At 42.0% G+C, this 21120-nt stretch overlaps 1 protein-coding gene across 2 annotated transcripts in view; it reads right to left on the bottom strand.

Moving 5' to 3' along the window:
- Nucleotides 1-21120, bottom strand: part of Ube2h (ubiquitin conjugating enzyme E2 H) — a 107712-nt gene that overhangs the window by 28383 nt on the left and 58209 nt on the right. Inside the window, exons 4-5 of one of the 2 annotated variants that reach the window (XM_042272974.2) lie at nucleotides 9747-9786; nucleotides 8664-8716 (exon numbers count right to left, since the gene is read on the bottom strand). The exons of the other annotated variant lie outside the window; for it this stretch is intronic. Coding sequence (XP_042128908.1) covers nucleotides 8664-8716; nucleotides 9747-9786 — 93 coding nt within the window. The remainder of the gene's footprint in view (nucleotides 1-8663; nucleotides 8717-9746; nucleotides 9787-21120) is intronic. 2 annotated transcript variants of the gene reach the window in all.

Raw genomic sequence — 21120 nt, 5'->3', positions numbered from 1 at the left:
CACTTGGCTACTTCTCCAGCACCATGTCGGCCTGCACATCACCATGATGATAATGGACTGAACCTCCAAAACCGTTAAGCCACCCAATTCAATGTTTGCCTTTACAAGAGTTGCCGTGGTCACAGTGTCTCTTCACAGCAATAGAAACCCTAAGACAGAAGCAGAGCTTTAGAAGTATACATGACTACAGGGAACTCCCTGCTTATGACCAGAGTTCAGTTCCCAACATCTACACTGGGTAGCTCACAGCTTCTTGTAACTCCAGCTCTCTGACCCTCTCTTCTGGCCTCTTTGGATACATATATGCACATGTGGTGTTTGTATATATGAAGACACAAGAATACCCATAAACAAGAATAAATCTTTAAAAAAAATTTAAAAACTATCCATGGCTTAATGGACTTTCCCCATCAATTTTTTGTAAAGATTTACTTATTATTCTATTTATATATATGTTTGTCTGTGTGAATGGATGGTGCCTGTATGGGTGCCCTCAGAGGCCAGAAGGAGTCAGATCCTGCCTTAGTTGGGATTTCCATGTCTAGAATAAAACATCATGACCAAAAAGCAATTTGGGATGGAAAAGACTGTATTTCAGTTTACATATCTCAATCACAGTCTGTCATGAAGGGAAGCCAGGGCAAGAATTCCAGGATGAAGCAGATACCATGAGGAACACTTCTTGGCTACTAGTGGCTTGCTCAGTGTGCTTCCTGGTTTTTTTAGATTGATTGATTGATTGATTGATTTGGTATACATGCTCTGCCTGCATGTATGCCTGCATGACAGAAGAGGGCACCAGACCTCATTACAGATGGTTGTGAGCCACCATATGGTTGCTGGGAATTGAACTCAGGACCTCTGGAAGAGCAGCTAGTGCTCTTAACCTCTGAGCCATCTCTCCAGCCCCAGTGTGCTTTCTTATAGTATCCAGAGACACCAATCCAGAAGTGGCACTACCCTCAGTGGACTGGGCCCTCCTATATCAGTCATTTTTTATTTTTATTTCCCCAAGACAGGGTTTCTCTGTGTAGCCCTGGAAGTCCCAGAACTGGCTCTGTAGACCAGGCTGTCCTCAAACTCAGAGAGATCCGCCTGCCTCTGTCTCCCAAGTGCTGGGATTAAAGGTGTGTTCCACTATGCCGAGCTCTGTATCAATCATTAACTTGCAAGGGGTTGGGTTGGCAGGGTGGTGGTGCACACCTTTAATCCCAGCACTCAGGAGGCAGAGACAGGCAGATCTCTGAGTTTGAGGCCAGCCTGGTCTACAGAGAGAGCTCCAGGATAACTAGGGCTACACAGAAACACTGACTCAAAAAAAAAAAAAAAAAGAAAAGAAAAACCCTAGAGGCTAATGTCATAGAAGCATTTTCTTGATTAAGGTTCTCAGATGACTATAGCTAATGTCAAGTTGATCCCTAGCCCACTCCCAACACAGATTCTTAGAGGTGGGCTTATAAGGTAGGTTGTGAGGTACCTGATATGGATACTGGAAACAAACTCTGGAAGAACTGGAAAAACACCAAGTGAGCTTAACTGGTGAGCCATCCTTCTCCAGACCCCCTCCTATCTACCTACCTACCTACCTATCTATCTATCTATCTATCGTGCATTGGTGTTTTGCCATGGGTGTTGGGTCCCTTGGAACTGAAATTACAGACAGTTGTGAGCTGCCATGTGGGTGCTGGGAATTGAACTCTGGAAGAACAGTCCCTGATCTTAACCTCTGAGCCATCTCTCCAGAGCCCCCTCCACCAATTCTTAATTTCATTTGTCTTTGACCTTGAAATCCAGAAGCCCTTAGTTGCAGTTTAAGTTTCCCAGTGCTTTTATCATGGCTGTCTTGCAAGAACAGGAAGAGATGTAAGATGCTACTGTGCTATAAGCCAGAGCAAATCAATTCTGCCATCTGCTATTTTCTCTTAATGTCATTAAGAGCACATCGGATAACTACTAGATAAATGCTAGATAGAGAACTTCATATTGATGACATCATCTTTACAGAAATAACCATATTACCCACTATAATGAATTCTCTGGCAATATTAAGTAATATAAAATTACTTGGTGATTAAATTATGATCATTCCAATTTGGAACTTCTGAACCAACAAGCTTTGTGTGTGCTCAGCAAAGACAATACAATGAGAACAGAAGCCATGTGCCAGTCATATAGGCCACCAGCAATCGGCTTTATTTGGCAAAAGGAATGAAGGAAATTTACTGCTAGTACGAATAGTGCTTAGTTTTATGCTATGGCAAGTACAGATCTGAAACTTCAGCTGGAATGGCTATTCTAAACACACTTGTGTCCATTGTATAGCACATGCCCATGCACACTGAACAGCAGGAAACCTTACCGCCAGCTTCTCCCTGCCTCTCTCCAGGTACTCAGAAGTAGGTGGTAAAGTGTTCTAACAAGTTTTGGGGGCCAGGCTAAGCCTTTTGCTTTTCAGTTGCATACTTACATTAACAGGGCATCTTTCTCTAATTATTTAGTCTTATATTAGAAAAAATTTTTGGAGCCATTGTACTAAGATTTTCTTTTTGTTTTTTTGAGACGGGGTTCTCTGTGTAGCATTGGCTGTCCTGGAACTCACTCTATAGACTAGGCTAGCCCAAACTCAGAGAGATTCGCCTGCATGTCACCCCCTCTCTGCTTCCCAAGTGCTGGGATTAAAGGTGTGCGCCACTACTGCCCAGCCGAACCCTATCAAACTAAGGCCCCCTTAAGAATTACTGCAGGAAATGGAGTGTCTCAGGATTCACCACCAATTATGTACTAACCTTCAATATGAGAGGCTTTAGCAGTCTGCAACAAAAGTTCAGTTCTCAAAATCAGATAAATCTTAAAAAAACTCCCACAAAAACCTTCATGAGCATTTGAACCAACTCTACCAATACTTGACACATGTTGAACTTTCTAGAGAAATATTCTATGTTTAGAGCCAAATGTCAAAGCAATCTTCACACGCTCATTTTACCTTTGACTACTATCTGCAAGTATTTGTTTTCCTGCACTTACCTGTAGTGTCAGAATGGCCACACTCATGTCGTGGAACACTTAGAAAGAGCAACTGTGTACTGTGGAAATGTACTTTCAATTCTCTTTGACCAATGCGGTTTAGCACTTGTTGCTTATTAAATACAAGAGAATACAAGAACATACACTAACATTTTGTAGGTGTGGCTGTCAGTCACTGGCTTCTACTTGAACTCTTTTCTGACAGTCTCACGGTTTCTGACAGGATTTTTAAGATGGTGCGGCAACTTTGCAAAGAGAAGTGAAAGCACACGACCACATCAAGATTTGTACATCAAGGCTGGAGAGATGGCTCAGCGGGCAGAGTACTGACTGCTCTTCCTGAGAACCTAGGTTCTGTTCCCAGCCCCCACAGGGTGCCTCACAAGTGTCTGTTAACTCCAATTCCAGGAGGTCTAACATCTTCTTCTGGCCTCTGCAGACACTGTACACACACACACAGTGCAGACACATGCATGTAGGTCAAACACCCATACACATAACATAAATAAATTTCAACTTTTTAAAAAATTTGTGCACCAATAGTTACCAAAGCACTACTCAAATGCCATCATCTGATAAACACATCAATAAAATGTGTTAACAACAGAATAATATTCAGTCATGAAAAGAAGATTCTGATACATGCTATTAACTGGGATAAGCCTTCTAAAACTCTGCAAACTGAAAATAGCCATCACCAAAGGGCACATAGTTGGTCAAGAATGTTCAGAGCAAATAAACCTAGAAATATAAAAAGCAGACTGGTGGTTCTCTAGGGCTACAGTGTGTGTGTGTGTGTGTGTGTGTGTGTGTGTGTGTGTGTGTGTGTGTGTGTGTGTGTAGTTAACAAGCATCTTTCTTTTGGGGTTGGTGGACAGTGGTGATAGCTTGCACATAGCTGATAAACAAAAACATTAAGTGTGTGACTCACATGAATTACAATGAATAAATCTGTTAAAAACTTTTGGAGATGTGAGGTCCTTGAGAATCGGCAAACTTTTTCTAGAAAGGTTTTCTGGACAGTTGTATAAGAGTTAGTGAAATTCAATCTAACTTACTTGAGTGTAACTGGAACAAAGCTGTAATGTTTTGCTAGGCACATTTCTAAAATGTGAATGCAGTTTAAGAAAAAACATTATGTCAAATAGTTCAGGCAGCTTGACAGAAATGTACTGTTTGTCTATCTAAACACACATGTTTATATACATACATACATACACACACACACACACACACACACACACACACACACACACAAACACACACAGTCACCCTTGGAGTGTGTGTGCTCTGGTTGTCTTGTCTTTTTAGTTCAACAAATGGTTGAAACTTACTGTACAGCAGATACTATTCTAGGAGTACAGGTGTAAATATACCAAGACAAGGCCCTCCTCTATTATTTAGTTTCTTACAACTATGGACACTAACCCCATATGTAGGGAGAGAATGAAAAATAGTAAATATTTTGGAAAAAGTTAAACATTTAAGAAAATGTAGCCACCAAAATTAATTAAAAATCAAACACAGAAGGAATGCAAAGACCTCAGCAGCACTTGCCTGGGCTGCACTGTGGACTTCACTGCAGCCCTGGTTCTGAACACACACGTGTGCTTTGTGGTGCATGTGCCATCATGCTATGTCATGCCAATGAATGCTGCCTGATACACCTGAGCTCAGACCTGAGACTGCAGTGTGTTGAGAACTGTGATGTTTTTACCGTGCAAGTTTTCTGCTCATATATAAATAATGGTTTAAGTACAAAAAAACAAATACTTTGATATTTCTACTATTTCTCCTCTGCATGTAAGTATCAAGTTAGAAGTTCTAACATCTTTTTAAATGTTCCCACACATATCTGTTATCTTGTATTATATATTAATCAAGGTGACTGTTATTAGCTTTTTTTTTTTTATTACTCTTTACTCTTTTGGGGGGCCTGCCACCCAGCTCCCAAATAAAACCACACATGGAGGCTTATTCTTTTTCTTAACTAAAATTAGTCCATCTACCTTTTGCCTTGGGGCTTTCCTCTTTCTCTATTACTGTACACCTTTTCCTCCTTCTTGCTGCGAGTCTGCCTGTGTAGCTGTGTAGCTAGGTGGCTGGCCCTTGAAGTCTTCCTCCTTCCTCTAGGTTCCTTGATCTTTCTTCCTTCTTTTTTCCTCCCAGACATCTCCTATTTATCCTTTGTCTGCCAACCCTGCTTATCCTTTCTCCTGCCACATTACTGGCCATTCAGCTCTTTATTAGACCATCAGGTGTTTTAGGCAAAGAATCACAGCTGCACAGAGTTAAACAAATGCAATATAAAGGAATGCAACACATCTTTGCATCATTAAACAAATGCTCCACAGCATAAATAAATGTAACACATTTTAAAATAAAATCCTACAATGGGTGGCCTTCAGTATTGACATCCAAGATGCTTTATACTTGGTATTATCAAATATTCAGTCAATATTTAATTCTTTAAAAATATACAAATTCATCACCCTCTATTAGCATGCAAGTTTGCTTTCATTTTTAATAAACAGTAAAATCATATGCATGCCAAAGAATTGTTTTGTTTTGTTTTTTATTTTGTTTTTTTTTTCCGAGACTGTTTCTTTGTACAGCTTAGGAACCTGTCCTGGAACTCACTCTGTAGACCAGGCTGGCCTCGAACTCACAAGATCTGCCTGCCTCCCGAGAGCTGGAATTAAAGTGCACCACCACTGCCCAGCTCAAAGAATTGTTTTAAAATATGGTTTGTTACCAGTAGATGTTTAATTTGTGTACTTGTTGTATAAGCTTATATATCCACGGTCACAGAAAACCGTCTGGGGCAGGGGCTGGAGAGATAGCTAGTGGTTAAGACAGTGGCTGCTCCTGCCCAGTCCCTGGGCTGGGTTCAGCTGCTTAAAGTCAGCTGATCCTTCTGGCCTCCACAGGCTCTGAGCAGGCGAGTGGTACACATACACAAACAGGCAGAACTCCCTTAAACATAAAAAAGAAATTTTTACAAATTTCTCTTCTAATCCTAACACTCAGGAGGCAGAGGCAGGAAGATTTCTGTGAGTTCGAGGCCAGCCAGGTCTACAGAGTGAGTTCCAGCACAGTCAGGGCTGCTACATAGAGTAACTCTGTCTTGGAAAACAAACAACAAAACCAAAACAACAACAACAACAAAAACAGTTTTTCTTGAGCTAAAAGGGGTTGCAAATGCACAAAATTTATGAAGTCCTACTCTACCGGAGCTTACAATCCAGGAGATCGATAAATAGCTTTAAAATAAACACAAAACAAGATGTTATATGATAGGCTGGCTAGGAAAGGAGGCATCTCTGAGAAAGTAATGCCTGAGGTTGAGAAAAGGGACAGCCACATAAAGATAAGGAGACAGACTTCCAGAGGAAATACTTCTGAAATGAGTGAACTATGTGCTGCTGGCAACTAACCATCCTCAGTGATCTCATCAACTAACCAGTCGGAGAAAGGTGGCTTTCAGGCTGTGGGTAGACCAACAGTAGAAAAAGCTCTCATGAGCATTGTCTTTTAAATTTCTTTTCTATTTTGAGATTACAAATTCTCCTTTCCTGTTCCTCGCTCCAACTTCTCCCATATACCCATCCTTGTCTTCGCATGAGTCTTTTTCATTTGTCTAATTTTTTTGGGAAACGGTCTCTTGACTGGGCTAATTCAACCTTAAGAGATCCTTCTGCCTCTGCCTCTCAAGCTCTGGGATTAAAGGTGTGACCACCACTCCAGACTCTCCTCACAGTCTTTAGGAAACCATCTCTGGACAATGCAGGTTCCTTCCTTTTCTTGTGTCTTCAACAACTCTTATCTATTAGGCCTTCTGGCAACCCTTTTTTAGTGAGAGGCACTGTGTTAAAAGTCTCAGGACTTGCTGGGCGGTGGTGGTGCACGCCTTTAATCCCAGCACTTGGGAGGCAGAACCAGACGGATCTCTGTGAGTTCGAGGCCAGCCTGGGCTACATACAGAGTGAGTTCCAGGAAAGGCACAAAGCTATACAGAGAAACCCTGTCTCGAAAGAAAAAAAAAAAAAAAAAAAAAAAAAAAGAAAAGTCAAGTCTCAGGACTTAAAGACAAATCAGACACACACCTAACAGTCCCTAAATAGACAACAATCTAGTAGAGCAAAAAATAGGCACATAGGAACGAACACACACACACAAAACCAATACCAAGTCAAGGGGGGGATGTAAGAGAGAACTGTAAGATGAATTCAGAGCAGAAACAGTGCAGGAAAACCTCATGTGGTAGGAACATCAGAAAAGGGAGTGTCTAATTATGACTGTGGATCTGGACTTGTAGGAAAAAATATTTTGCTTTAGTATCACTGATTGACTTTAAATAGACTTTTAATTATTGTCAGCTCCCCAAGCAGGTCTCAAGTCCAAGGACCAAAAGCTTACTATTCCTCATACTTCTGCAATATTCAACACGCACAGTATTCTCAAGAGCTGACTCATTTATTTGTTGATTTGTTACAATGGATGAGTCTCCACTTTCAGAACTGAAGGATGCCTAAGAGATCCCTGGAATGCCTACCACAGCATGTTTCAGAACTCATAAAAAAAACTGTTTGTATATGTATTTGTGTTTATATACATAATATTGCTGCACCTTTAATTTAGAATCTTATAAATTGTACTTTTTTTTTTTTAAATTTTCCAGCCAGTCTCCCTGTACAGCCAGCAAGCTAGCAATGCCCTCAGATTTCTTCCTGCCTCGGCTTCCTGAGTGCTGCTGGAGTTACAGGTATGGGTCACCACACCTGGCCCACAGAAATTTTATTTTAAAGATTAAAAAATGTTTAAAATTATGTCTATTTGTTGGGGGTGGGTAGTTATATTCACATGAATGCAGGTACCTGAGGCCAGAGTCATCAGATCTCCCGGAACTGAAAAGTTACAGGCAACTGCAGCCTGACGTGGGTACAGGAAACTGAACTCAGGTCCTATGCAAGGGCAGCTTGTTAACCATTATTTTTTTCCCCTTTTTTCCTTTTGGTTTTTCGAGACAGGGTTTCACTATGTAAACCTGGCTGTCCTGGAACTCTCGATTTCTAGACCGGGCTGGTCTTGAACTCACCGAGATCTGCCTGCCTCTGCCTCCCAAGTGCAAGTGCTGAAGAGTAAAGGCGTGCACCACCACCGCCCGGCTTTGTTAACCATTCTTGAGCCATCTCTTCAGCCCTTCATTAACTTGTTTTAACTTTGCATTAGTAAACTGAAGTTTGCACTTCACCCTGTTTCTCTTTCCATTTCTGTAGTGTGCACGTGTTCTTTCCACTTTAGTCATTGACGCAGAGTCTCTCAACCAAACCAGCCAGACTGCCCTGAATTTCCGACTTGAGAGGCTGTAATTAGAGAGGCCCTATGCCCACCTGGCACTCTCACCAGTCCTGGAGATTCAGAGTCCAGCCTCATGTTTGTTCAGCAAGCACTTTTAACCACTGAGCCAATCTCCCTAACCATCCCCATTTTTTCTATTGAGCAAACCTTCCCACTCAGCCCCTCAAAATCCTTTCCCATTCCCAACACAACATATTAACCACTGAAGAAAAGCCAAACAAAATTCTTTTGAGGCAATGTCTCAGTATCTCCAAAAAATATTCCATGGCCAAACTCACCATAGAGAGCTGTCCAAGTTTGATTAATTACATCTAGACACACAGTTCCTGACCTGAAACAGATGGAAAAAAAATGGCACTTTTAAAAAATTAGAAATCTAGTTGCATGTTTCTGGCAGCTAATTTTATCAAAAACACTTTGTAACATCCTTTAAGATGCAGTTGGGAGTAAAGAAGATGAGAAGCACAGGTATTTACAAGCTCTTTTGCACCTTGTTTACATCCAACAAGGAACAAGACTGACCATACTAAGAAGAAAACACCTGAAGCAACAAGTGTTGAGAATTAACCCAGGGAACAAGGGTAGATCCACCTTGTGATTCCCTGAGGACAGAATTTCACTACACAGCCAAGGGTGTGCATATTCTCATAAAGTCTCGTAAGGTAGCTGAGAGCCTGACATTATTGCACTACAGATTAGATAAAAGTATCACATCGTACTAAATTCCTGAATCTATTTTCCGGAGTTACCTCAGAGAACATCCTGTCGTTAGGATGGTGGATACATAAGGCATTAAAGATTAGGGGCACAATGTAGACATGTAACCTACCCAAACAAGGTTCACAAAAATTTCCTATGCAGTTGTTGAAACAGCAAAAACTGAAGCTGGACAAAGAAAAAAAGTATAGTCCAAATAACCAGCACTGGAAGGACAAGACGGGCTATGATGGAATCATTTAAAAACAGTCATTAAGAAATGTATAATTAAGATAAACTATCATTATTCATATTTGTCAAATATCTTAAGGGCTGAAAACAGTAAATCCATATGCTGACAATGGGTCTTCAAGTTGGGTCTACACTTAAGAGTGGAGATGTGGGTTATTCCAGCTGGATCCCAGTCATGAAAATGGAAAAATGTAACAGTACAATCAATAACTGTGCTGGAACCTCAATGACTTAGATGATCCCATCCCTAGAACTCTACAGTCTAAGTGACCATTCATACAGTGCTACCTTCCCATAACACCCAAATGATAACTGAGGGTTCTTTTACAACAGGGAAAGAGAGATGACCTCTAATTAATCAAGAACAGTTGCTGCGAAAATTCAAATTTAAACATTTTTAAATAGTTACTTACGCTTCATCAATGTTGGGGTGGAAAATTTTATTCATGAATCCTGCAAAAAGAGATGTTCATTAGCAGCACAAAGATGCAGAGAACAATGAACTCTAACTTGTCAGTACTGGAGACCATATAGGGTTGGAAAAGCTGGCAATACTCAAACCGTGACTTTCAACCTTAGGTCTTTGGCTACTAACCCAACTAACTAAAACTCAGGAGTCCTATGACAAGCAAGCAAACTTTGGGACCATGTAGCTTTCTGTATAAGAAAACCTTAAAAGCAATTGTCTGCTGAATTATGAAGAACTTGCCAAAAGAGAATATTATGTAATACTAAATGATTTATAACTGTGCCACAGTGAAAGCTAAGAAACGTTCACAGCAGCTGAACCGCTCGAGCTTCACTGGAGATCTGCACTTGAACTCCAGAAGCATATCTACAGGTGTCATTTGCCACAGCAGGGCACGAACGAAGCTGCTGGAGCTAGGAGAACACTGCTTCCAAACCACAAGAGCTCCTCGGAATCTATCCACTCAAAGTCAATGCTGGTTAAAATGGAGGCAACCAAGAAATAAGGCAAGGACTTAAAAATACATTCTCTAAGGTAGCTGAATATGTCAGAGATCTAACTTTTAAAATGTATTCCTAGAGAAAAGTATAAACTTAAAATTTTGCTGTTTAAATTATAAGGAGGAATTTATTAATTTTAAACTTAAAACTAATGATTTAATCACTATATACGACTGCAAACTACACGATCCTAGGAAGAAACTCCAAGCTCCTCATTGTGCCATAGTATTACCATGTTCCCCGATCCCACACTTCCAATGGGTTCCTTTAGGATGACTCTCACCATCACTGGCCCCACACCCCTCTCTCATCCCGTTCCCACAGGCTCTAGTGTTACTTCCAAATATGCTTGTCAGCACCTATTGGGCAGTCATTACTCAGGGTACAAAAACGAGACAGCACACTGATCTCCCAGAGGTCACTGTAGCAGCAGATCCAGAGATAAGAACAAGTAACTGCTGTGTGGACAAAGTATGGACACAATCAGAGAACACACATGGAAAGAGGAAGAGGGTCTGGAAATAGACGAGGCAAACTCAGAGAAGCCTTATGTGAATTCCCAAAATCTTAGAACATCCCTCAAATTAGGTAACAAGGATTAGAACACAAAAGCATAGGCACTTCAGACTTTGCTCTAGCCATTCCAAATAATAATCCTACTCTTTAATTCTTATCTTTAGAACCTTTATGCATCAACAGTTAAAGCTTTATCTACTATTACAGCAAGAAAGTAACGCATAAATAACTTTGGTGAAGGCTGCATCGATATTAATTTTTCATCAAAGAAATTTAGGGATGCTTAAGAGATAACCCAAGCTAATAGAAGTGTTCATGTCTTAAAAGGAAAAAAACTCCTTGTAATGCTAGGAAAATACTAATAATTTACATGTCCAGGTTAAGCTTTAAGAATATTGGAAGTTGCTGGGCGGTGGTGGCGCACGCCTTTAATCCCAGCACTCGGGAGGCAGAGGCAGACGGATCTCTGTGAGTTTGAGGCCAACCTGGTCTCCAAAGCGAGTTCCAGGAAAGGCGCAAAGCTACACAGAGAAACCCTGTCTGTGTTGAGAGAGAGAGAGAGAGAGAGAGAGAGAGAGAGAGAGAGAGAGAAGAAAGAGGTCATAAAGGTAGGGGGCACACTGGGAATTTCTGGGGAAGAGTGGAAGGAAGGAGTGTGGGGGTGGCTATGATCAAGATAAAGGAAATACATGTATAAATTTGCCAAAGAATAAATTAAAAATACTCTTTAAACAAGAGTACAGACCTGAGTTCAGTTCCCAGCAGCCACACGGCAGCTCACAATTACCTGTAACTCCAGACATTCTCTGGCCTCACATGGCACAAACATATACACATAAAATAAGAAAAAAAATTAAAAATGAATAAATCAAGAGACAAAGTGAAAGTTGGAGAGATGGTTCAGTGATTAAAAAACACTGGCTGCTCTTCCAGAGGACCTAGGTTCAATTCCCAGTACCCATGTGATAGCTCACAACTGTCTGTAACTCTAGCTCCAGGGAATTAGATCTCCTCCTCTGGCAGTGTATGCACACACACAACGCACAAACATACATGCAGGTAAAAATTCCTACATATTAAATAAAAATAAATCTTTACAAAGGAGACGAAATGCTTGGTTACTTTTGCCTTTTTTTTTTAAAAAAAATATCAGGCGTGTACATCGGTAAGAAGGTGGAAGTGAACACATTCAAAGGCTAACTGCAGAATTCTCAGTTCAAACACTTTTGCAGCAGTATTTTCCCAATCCTATCCCTCCCCACCTCTACCTCCACTCCCTCCCAACCATCCTCAGAACCAGAACTAGGGTTGAGTGTCAAGCACCTAAGCGGTAGCTCCAGTATTTCCACATTTCCTTTCTGGTGCTCCTGAATTTCTACCATGTTTAACATAGTTAACCTTTCAAACAATATCAAGTGGGTTTCTCTGTGTAGCTTTGGAGCCTGTCCTGGAACTCACTCTGTAGACCAGGATGGCCTCGAACTCACGGAGATCCGCCTGCCTCTGCCTCTGAGTGCTGGGATTAAAGGTGTGGACCACTACCACCCAGCCACTATCAGGTTTTTAAAGTAGATTTAATTATATGTGTGTTAACTAGTGCTGAATCTTCTAAAGGAAAATGATCAATAAGACCAAAACCAACTATTCTGAGATCTCACATCTTAATTTCCTCTTGTTTAAATAAAACAAAATCCATTACCAAAAACAAACAAACAAAACAAAACAAAAAAAACACCAAAACTCCCTCAGCTTGAAGAATATACTATTATCTCGGGGGCTGGAGAGATGGCTCAGAGGTTAGGAGCACTGGCTGCTCTTCCAGAGGTCCTGAGTTCAATTCCCAGCCATGAATGACACGGTGGCTCCCGATCATCTGTCATGAGATCTGGTGCCCTCTTCTGACCTGCAGAACACTTATATGTAACAAGTACATCTTAAAAGAAGAGAGAATATACTACTATCTCAATCATAAAGGATTTTAGAGTTTGGCCTCACACTTGCATACTCCTCCCCTGCCTCCTGAGGGCTGGGATTAAAGCAAGGGTCTTATACATGAGAGGTTGAGTATTCTACAACTGATCTACCCCACAGCCTACAAAACTTTGCAACGAACAGGAAACAAGACTGAATCACTATCTTCTGAACTAAGAATGGTTCTCCTATATGAACTACAGCAGTTGGTAGCTACTATTAATAACCTAAAGATGCTCTTGGTACTTTTAACACCCTGCTTCTGCTAGAACCTGCAGTGAACACTGGTGAAGCAGAAGCTCCCCACGCTGACTATAGATAGGACTTGTCTGGAGAGCTCTGTACAACAAGCACGTGTTGGACTAGAAGATGGACAATGTTATGAAGGGGAAAAAAATAGGAAGGTGAGGGGCAGTGGTTGTAGTTCTCAGTTGAGGCCAAGAAAGACCCGTGTGTGTGTGTGTGTGTGTGTGTGTGTGTGTGTGTGTGTGTGTGTGTGAGAGAGAGAGAGAGAGAGAGAGAGAGAGAGAGAGAGAGAGAGAGCGCTCGCGAGCAAGTGAGAGAGTGCACAAGAGCACATTTGTTACGCTAAATGAAGCAGCCAGGTAAAAAGTACACAGAAGTTGGCTTCATTTATACTTTTGAAGATCAGCAAAGACACTGGCTGAAGTGAAGGGATAAGGGACAAAAGACAAGGCAAGGGACAAAAGACAAGGCATGGGGGCAGAGAGCTTTCAATGAGAGGAAGATGAGAAGCCAGGGAACCTAGCATCTCAACACAGTCTTGTTTTTAAACCGATGCTGTCAAATAGCAAACCACACAGGCTTGCTGAAGGAGGGCTGAACAGGTTCCCAGCACCTCCAGTATTTGACAGCTGACACAATGGCGTATCTCAAACAAAATGGAATGAGTGGGAATCCTACGCGCCATAGCACTCTACGCTACGGGGCCCCTTGGAGGATTAGGAACGATGATGGTGACAAGCTCTGACTGTATCCAAACTGTCCACGAGAGATTAAAGTATCCCCTTCTTTGGCTTTGGCCTGGAGAGTACAATTGGAATTATGTAGTTTCTACACTGTTTGCAACTAAATTTTAATTTGGCCTGGTTTGAATACAAGAATGTATAAAAGGACCAAAAAATTTCATAAATGTACTTTAGTAGGAAAAGACTTGGAGCCCAGAGCCCCGCATCTGGTATGCTTCTAAGAATTAACAGCATCAGGGGCTGGAGAGAAGGCTCGACAGTTAAGAGCACTGGCTGCTCTTCCAGAGGGCCTGGGTTCAATTCCAGCACCCACATGGCAGCTGACAACTGTCTGTGACTCCTGTTCCAGGGGATCTGACACCCTACACAGATATACATGCAGACAAAACACCAATGTGCATAAAATGAAAATAAATTAAAAATGAACACAATTAGAGTTCTGAGAAATAGGGCAGAAGCACATGCATAGGGCAAAGTACTGAATAAAGTTCTGGCCCTCACTCTGCTGCCAACTGCAAGCTTTGGGCCAGTCACCTCACTTCCAAACATGGGCCCGTTTTGTCATCTGTGGAGATAAACAGCTGGGGTGTGTCATCTCTAAAAGCCCCATTCTGATTCTATTTCTAGAGATCCTATGGGGGCCAAAATCTAGGATTTATTAACAGTGTCTGGAGCTTCAAGAACAGAGGGCTTAAAAGGAAATGTCCAGCGAAGGAAAGTGACTTTGTAAGGCAGCATCACTAAGTAGAACATTCTAGAACATGATTGACACATAACTACCAGTGTGCTACACTACCATGGAGAGCCACAAAACCACTGACAATTCCAAAGTGAGCAACATCAACTGACAACTTCGCCTTCAAGGACCAGACCAACACTCCCTGAGAAACCCTCCCAGGCCACAGAGAGCTCTTCCTACTGCAGGCTTTTATTTAAACACATATTTCCTTCAAAAATTATTTTTTGAGAATTTCATACATGTCTATAATGTACTTTGATCATATTCATCCTCCTCCCGACTTTCAAATCCTTCTGGATCCCTCCCTCCACAGACTATCTGATATTGGAAAGATATATCAGGCTTTTGAAGGGTGGCGAGAATATGAGCATGAATGTGTGTGCTTCAGACATGCTCTATGTAGCCTTGGCTGGCCTGGAACCTGCCTTGCTGGCCTCAAACTTGCAATGATCCTCCTGCTTCCAGAGTACATAGACTATAGGCATATGCTACCACGCTCAGCTCAAATTGGTTGTTTTTTTTTTTTTTTAAACAAAGCCAATCAATAAATGGAGCATTATTTCCTTTACATTTGTTCTTGGACAAGCTGTGCGCAGAGTTGCTGGCAAAGCCATTTATATTCTGGACAATGATGCTAACATGAAACTTGTGGGTTCGGAAGGGAGAAGGCTGGGAAAGAACAAACTAGGAATTCAGAAAAGGGAGGTTCTCAGGCCGGAGCGTGTTTGCCCTGGCAGTCTCTTCCTTTTGGCAACGCTGTCACCACACTAGGGAGTGTGTCTGCAACAAGAGAATCTCATCCAACCCTTGTTCCCTTTTCACCAGAAACTATTATGAAGAAGGTATCTGAAGAGAAAATATTTTGCAAACAGCTTTTATGGAAACATGGTAAGTAAATGCATCAAGCCCTAGAGACAGAGACGGGGTGGGAGCACTAGAGACTGCATTCAGGGCCTGGTGAACACTAGGCAAGTGTTCTACTCACTGAATATCAATTGTGTAAAATCTATAGGTATCTTTAATATTTTACTTGCTAGCAGACACACTAATGACCAAATCTGTGGGTGAAGAAATATCCTGGGGTCAACCCCCATCTGTAAATTCTGCCAGATTTATCTTGGTGAAACTCAAGGTCAGACAAATGACTAGGCAAGGGGGGAAATGCCCAAGGTAAAAGTTAGCTCTATCCCAGGGACAGAGTGAGCCAGGACTGGAGTGATGGTGGCTTCTTGTGTGGCTGATGCATGAACTGTAAGTGTATGGATTCCTATGAGAAAATAGTAAGGGAAAACATTCACTTTGATGTTAGGACACATATGCCCACACAAGCGTTCTCAGAAAACAGCTGATTCAAAACCAAGCGTTCTGATTTTTAAAATATATTTAGAGGTTGAGAACACAGCTTGGTGGTGGGGCTTGTGCTTCTTTAAGTATGAAGCCCTGGGTTCAATTCCCGGTACCAAAGAAAAAGCTACCCAGAAACACAGACTAAATGCCATCTCTCCCTTCAGTGTCTCAGAACGTGCATTCTTTAGAGTCAGAACTTCAATCTCAGCTCCTAACACTCAGAGTTGGAGTGATCAGCCGAGGAATAGTGACAGCCTGTAGCTAGAATTTTCCTGCCTGGCCCACAGTCAGGACAAATCTTTGTCACCCGCCAGTCCCACAGCCGCTCAGACCCAACCAAGTAAACAGAGAGACTTATATTGCTTACAAACTGTATGGCTGTGGCAGGCTTCTTGCTAACTTTTCTTATATCTTAAATTAATCCATTTCCATAAATCTATACCTTGCCACGTGGCTCGTGGCTTACCAGCATCTTCACATGCTGCTTGTCAGGGTGGTGGCTGGCAGTGAGTCCTTCTGCCTTCCTGTTCTTTCTTTTCTCCTCTCTGTTAGTCCCGTCTATACTTCCTGCCTAGCCACTGGCCAATCAGTGTTTTATTTACTGACCAATCAGAGCATTTGACATACAGACCAACCCACAGCAACAGCCAGATGCCAGCTGTGTGCACTGGCCCTCCATCTCAGACTTTCTCATCTTACCTCAGGCAGACAGGCCCAGCCTGAGGAGCCTGCACCTGGGCAGAAGTCTCTTCAGAGTAGGCCTTCCCTACCAGGAGAGACAGGCCTGGGCTCTTTCCAGGTAAGGACGCAAGCATGGAGCTCAATCTCAAAGCCCAGGTTATGGAAACCTCTGAAGCCATCCTATGTCAGTTTCAGGAGACCACTCACTAAGAGGTCCACTTTTCTGTTTCTCTTTTTTCTCTGATAATTTGGAATCTGAGGGCCAGATGGATTCCAGGGGATCTTACACCCACGCACAGACATACACAGAGGCAAAACAGCAGTTCATATAAAATAAAACTAAATAAAAGGAAAAAGAAAAAGGTGGAGGGCTGTCCTTCAATAGCACAACCTAGTCTGCATCCTAGAAATGAAACTCTCCACCACACACAAACATTGCTCTTGCAAAAAAATCTTTTTTGTTTGTTTCTTGAGTAAGTTACCAAATCCTTTAGCCTACTTGCCTTTTGTTTCTTTTTTAACCTCTTTCCATCTCCATAATTTATCTTTCAGTGTCTTGCTCGTCCAGCTAGTCATACTGAGAGATCTGGAAGGGTTTTCGTTTTGTTTTGTATTTGTTTTTTGAGACAGGGTTTCTCTGTGTAGTTTTGGCACCTGTCCTGGAACCTGCTTTGTAGACAAGGTAGGCCTCGAACTCAACAAGATCTACTTGCTTTTTCCCACCAAGTGCTGGGACTAAAGGTGTGCGCCACCACACCCACTTTGACCTAACTTCTTAAAAAATTTAGAACTTCAGTTCAAAGGCAAAGGAAACTAGGCTGGGGAGATAGCTCAGTGTTAAAAGCCTTTGCTGCTCTTCCAAAGGACCCAAATTTGGTTCCTTGCACCCACACTGGGCAGCTTACAACTGCCTGTACCTCCAGTTCCAAGGCATCTTTTTTTTTTCCTTTTTCTTTTTTGGTTTTTCGAGACAGGGTGTCTCTGCATAGCTTTGTGCCTTTCCTGGCACTCACTCTATAGCCCAGGCTGGCCTCGAACTCACGGAGATCTGCCTGCCTCTGCCTCCCAAGTGCTTGGATTAAAGGTGTGTGCCACCACCGCCCGGCTCAGTTCCAAGGCATCTAAGACCCTCTTCTGGCCTCTGTAAGCACCTGCATCGGATGGTATTTATTCATACAGACACATATATAAAATTCAATCTAAAATCAACCTTACAACAGGTAAAAAAGGAAGCCAAGATTACGTTTGCATTCTAACATCAAATCTTAACAACAAATAAATCATCTAATATACCAAAAGAGATGTCAGAATACCAACACAAAAGTGAAGATCATCCATTTGAAAGTAGAAACCTGGGCAGCAAGATAGAATGTTTGTTTAGCCACCAGGAAGATAATGTAACAATGAACCACCCAGAAGCCATACCAGAAAACCCTAGTGCCAAGAGTAGACTACTTCCCTACTGGTCAGAGGCTTCTCCTGAGGCTTTCCAAATAATACAGGCATTTACCACTGTTCTTGTTTGCCCACCACAACTAGGTGGTAAGACCCTACTGTGTAGATACCAAGCACACCTTAGTTGTAGGACACAGAGAAATCAAGCTGGAACTGGTGAAGAGCTTCCTTCCTACCTGTTAGCTAGCCCTGCCTGCCAGTGTCCAAAGGTGCTATGTTGCTATTCAGGATAGTAGCGGAGAATTGTCATGAAGTCTTACTCAGCTCTGGACTCTGTCTGCGACAACGACGACGACTCACTAGGCAAGAGGAGACTGCTGGTGCAATAGCAGCAAGTTTGCTAGAGGAGTAACCAAGTACTTTCTGCCTGGATCTGACATCTGGTACTGTAAACACAGCCAGAAGCCTGTGGCTGGGGAAATCACAGGACAGAGTCGGGAAGCCACTGCTGTTGTTTTGCTAAGTGATCGGGATGTGCTTGTCCAACTGCCTTCTAAATAACTATGTTAAGCCTATAGATTGGTGTTCCTTTTGCAGTGGTCAAAGTGACTCATAACTAGCCAGAATACTGAGCAGAAATAACTGTCAAATATCCAAGCCATAAATGGGACATCTATGTCACTCCTCCAAAGCTCAGGAACAAAGCAGAAGGGCAGAAAGCCTGTAAGGGCCAGAGGAAAAGGGTGGGTATGTAGAGTGGAACACTGACATCAAGAATGCTGCATTCTTGAACTTACTGCAATTGTGATTACATGCAAAAGGTCCCCACAAGACTGGGCCCTTCAACACAACCATGTAATAGAGGGACCCATGGAGCACTACACCTCTATGAAGATCTACACAAAGTTAAATGGTCAATATGGGACAGAGAGACATTCCTCCGTGGTACAGCTACTATTAAGGTGTCCAAGTTCCAAAAACAAATTTTATACATGCTCTTGTAAAGAACCCTCATGAAACTCAGTGGGACGGACGGACAGACGGACGGACGGACGGACACACACACACACACACACACACACACACACACACACACCCTTAGCTAGAAACAGGAAGGGAAAAAAGCAATTAGCAGGAGTTGGGGGGGGGGGAACAAGGTAATACAATAGAAATATATACACATGAAAATGTCATAATACTTATTATATGAATAACTAATATATCTAAACAAAAACATCTTTTAAAAGTGAAAAAAGGGCCGGGTGGCGGTGGCGCACGCCTTTAATCTCAGCACTCAGGAGGCAAAGGCAGGTGATCTCTGTGAGTTCGAGGCCAGCCTGGTCTACAAAGAGAGATCCAGGAAAGGCACCAAAACTACACAGAGAAACCCTGTCTCAAAAAAACAAAAAAAACAAAAAACAAAACAAACAAACAAACAAAAAAGTGAAAAAAGGAACTGTTCAAGACAGAATTTAAATTGTCATTATTAGGTCAACTTCAAGAAGAAAAGGCTAAATCCTCTTCAGTAGCACACACAGGGAAGGCCAACCCTTAAGAGGACAGGTAAGGGCTAGAGAGATGGGTCAGAGGTTAAGAGCACTGGCTGCTCTTCCCGAGATCCAAAGTTCAATTCCCAGCAACCACATGGTGGCTCACAACCATCTGTAATGAGATCTGGCGCCCTCTTCTGGCCTGTAGGGATACATGCAGGCAGAACACAGTATACATAATAAATAAATCTTTAAAAAAAAAAAAAAAAAAGGAGAGGTAAGCTAATGTACTATTTTTACTCTACTAATCTACTGAAGAGCAAGATGAATTTTTATGACATGGGTCTTGTCAATACGACCAACTTAGTAATACCTGGCTTCTCTCTGTGATAACTTCAGTACTTGGTACCTAGTCCTTGCTCTGCCCCACCCCTATTTATTATCATCATAAAGACCATATTCTTACCCTCTCAGTTTTTTGTTTCTCCTCAACAGCTGTTCTTCTATCTCATTCCACTTTACATTCCCAGGACATACCAAGAACTGTCACTATCTACGAACAGCAATGCCTCTTCAGTCACAAATCGAGACATTTCTTCTCCTACAGTCTCTTGTCCGTACTAAGGATTTTCTGACATTCACCTTCTTCCTACCTGCCAGCCCTTATTCAACTTAAGGCTGAAGAGCTACCACTAACAACCGGCAGCAGTCCTCTGCAAAACCATGCCCTTCCCACGGAAAATGTCTGTCTGCTACCCAGTCGTTCCTCTGCAGCCAGTCCCTTGGAGTTGCTCCTGCAGCACACCACCACTGTCCCAAACTCCACAAAAGTTCAAGTGCTCCACAGGCACAGGAGTTAGTTTTCTATGACTGACACATCCTTCCATGTATTTCAATTACCTCTGGGCCATCTGTAACTGATACAACGCATATGCTATGTGATGAGTTGCATTTTATCATTCAGGGATTGCTGTACACATTCCTTATAGATGAAATAGCTTTCAGATTGTTTCTGATACATAATGGGGTTCAATCAGTGGATACAGAATCCTTGGAGTCCCCCTTTTGGGTAACTGTTGCCTTGCTTGTGGACCTTGACCTTGATATCCTCCCAATGCTAATTCCTTGCGGGTTCCACCCTCCTGAATGCTTAAGGGAAGTTCCTGGTCTGTGTATCCTGAATAATGGGCGTTAACAGTTTAGATGAAAGATCGTAAAACATCAGTAGCGAACTTCTGCCCTCCGGGGTCCTCCCATTGTGCTGTAAGCCTGTAATTAAGACCTCCTACCCCCTTCAAGAAATGACATTCGACATTTAAAATTATATATATATATATATATATATTTGAATGAATACTGCGAATGTAATCTATGAATACCACAAATGTGATTAATATCTTGAGTGTAATTTAAAAAATAAATTAATTAATTAATTAAAAAAAGAATCCTTGGAGTTAGAGGGCAAACTGGACACTGAGGTGACACTAAAAAGAAATCCACTCATTCTCATTTTCTTCAATGCAACAGGCCCTGAGTATGTGCTGGGTATGAGTGTTGTGAGCATTTGTGGAGTTTACGTGTGTACACTGAGTTCTATTCCCTCCTTGAGTTCTCTTTCACTATACTGCCCATTTTTACAAAGAGAATATCCAACTGGCAGGCTTTCTCACTTTCCTTTTTGTTTGTTTTG

Source organism: Peromyscus maniculatus, chromosome 3 (assembly GCF_049852395.1).
Source record: "Peromyscus maniculatus bairdii isolate BWxNUB_F1_BW_parent chromosome 3, HU_Pman_BW_mat_3.1, whole genome shotgun sequence".
Lineage (NCBI taxonomy): Eukaryota > Metazoa > Chordata > Mammalia > Rodentia > Cricetidae > Peromyscus > Peromyscus maniculatus.
Note: the sequence above shows the minus strand (reverse complement) of the source record. Positions and strands in the feature narration are given on the sequence as shown.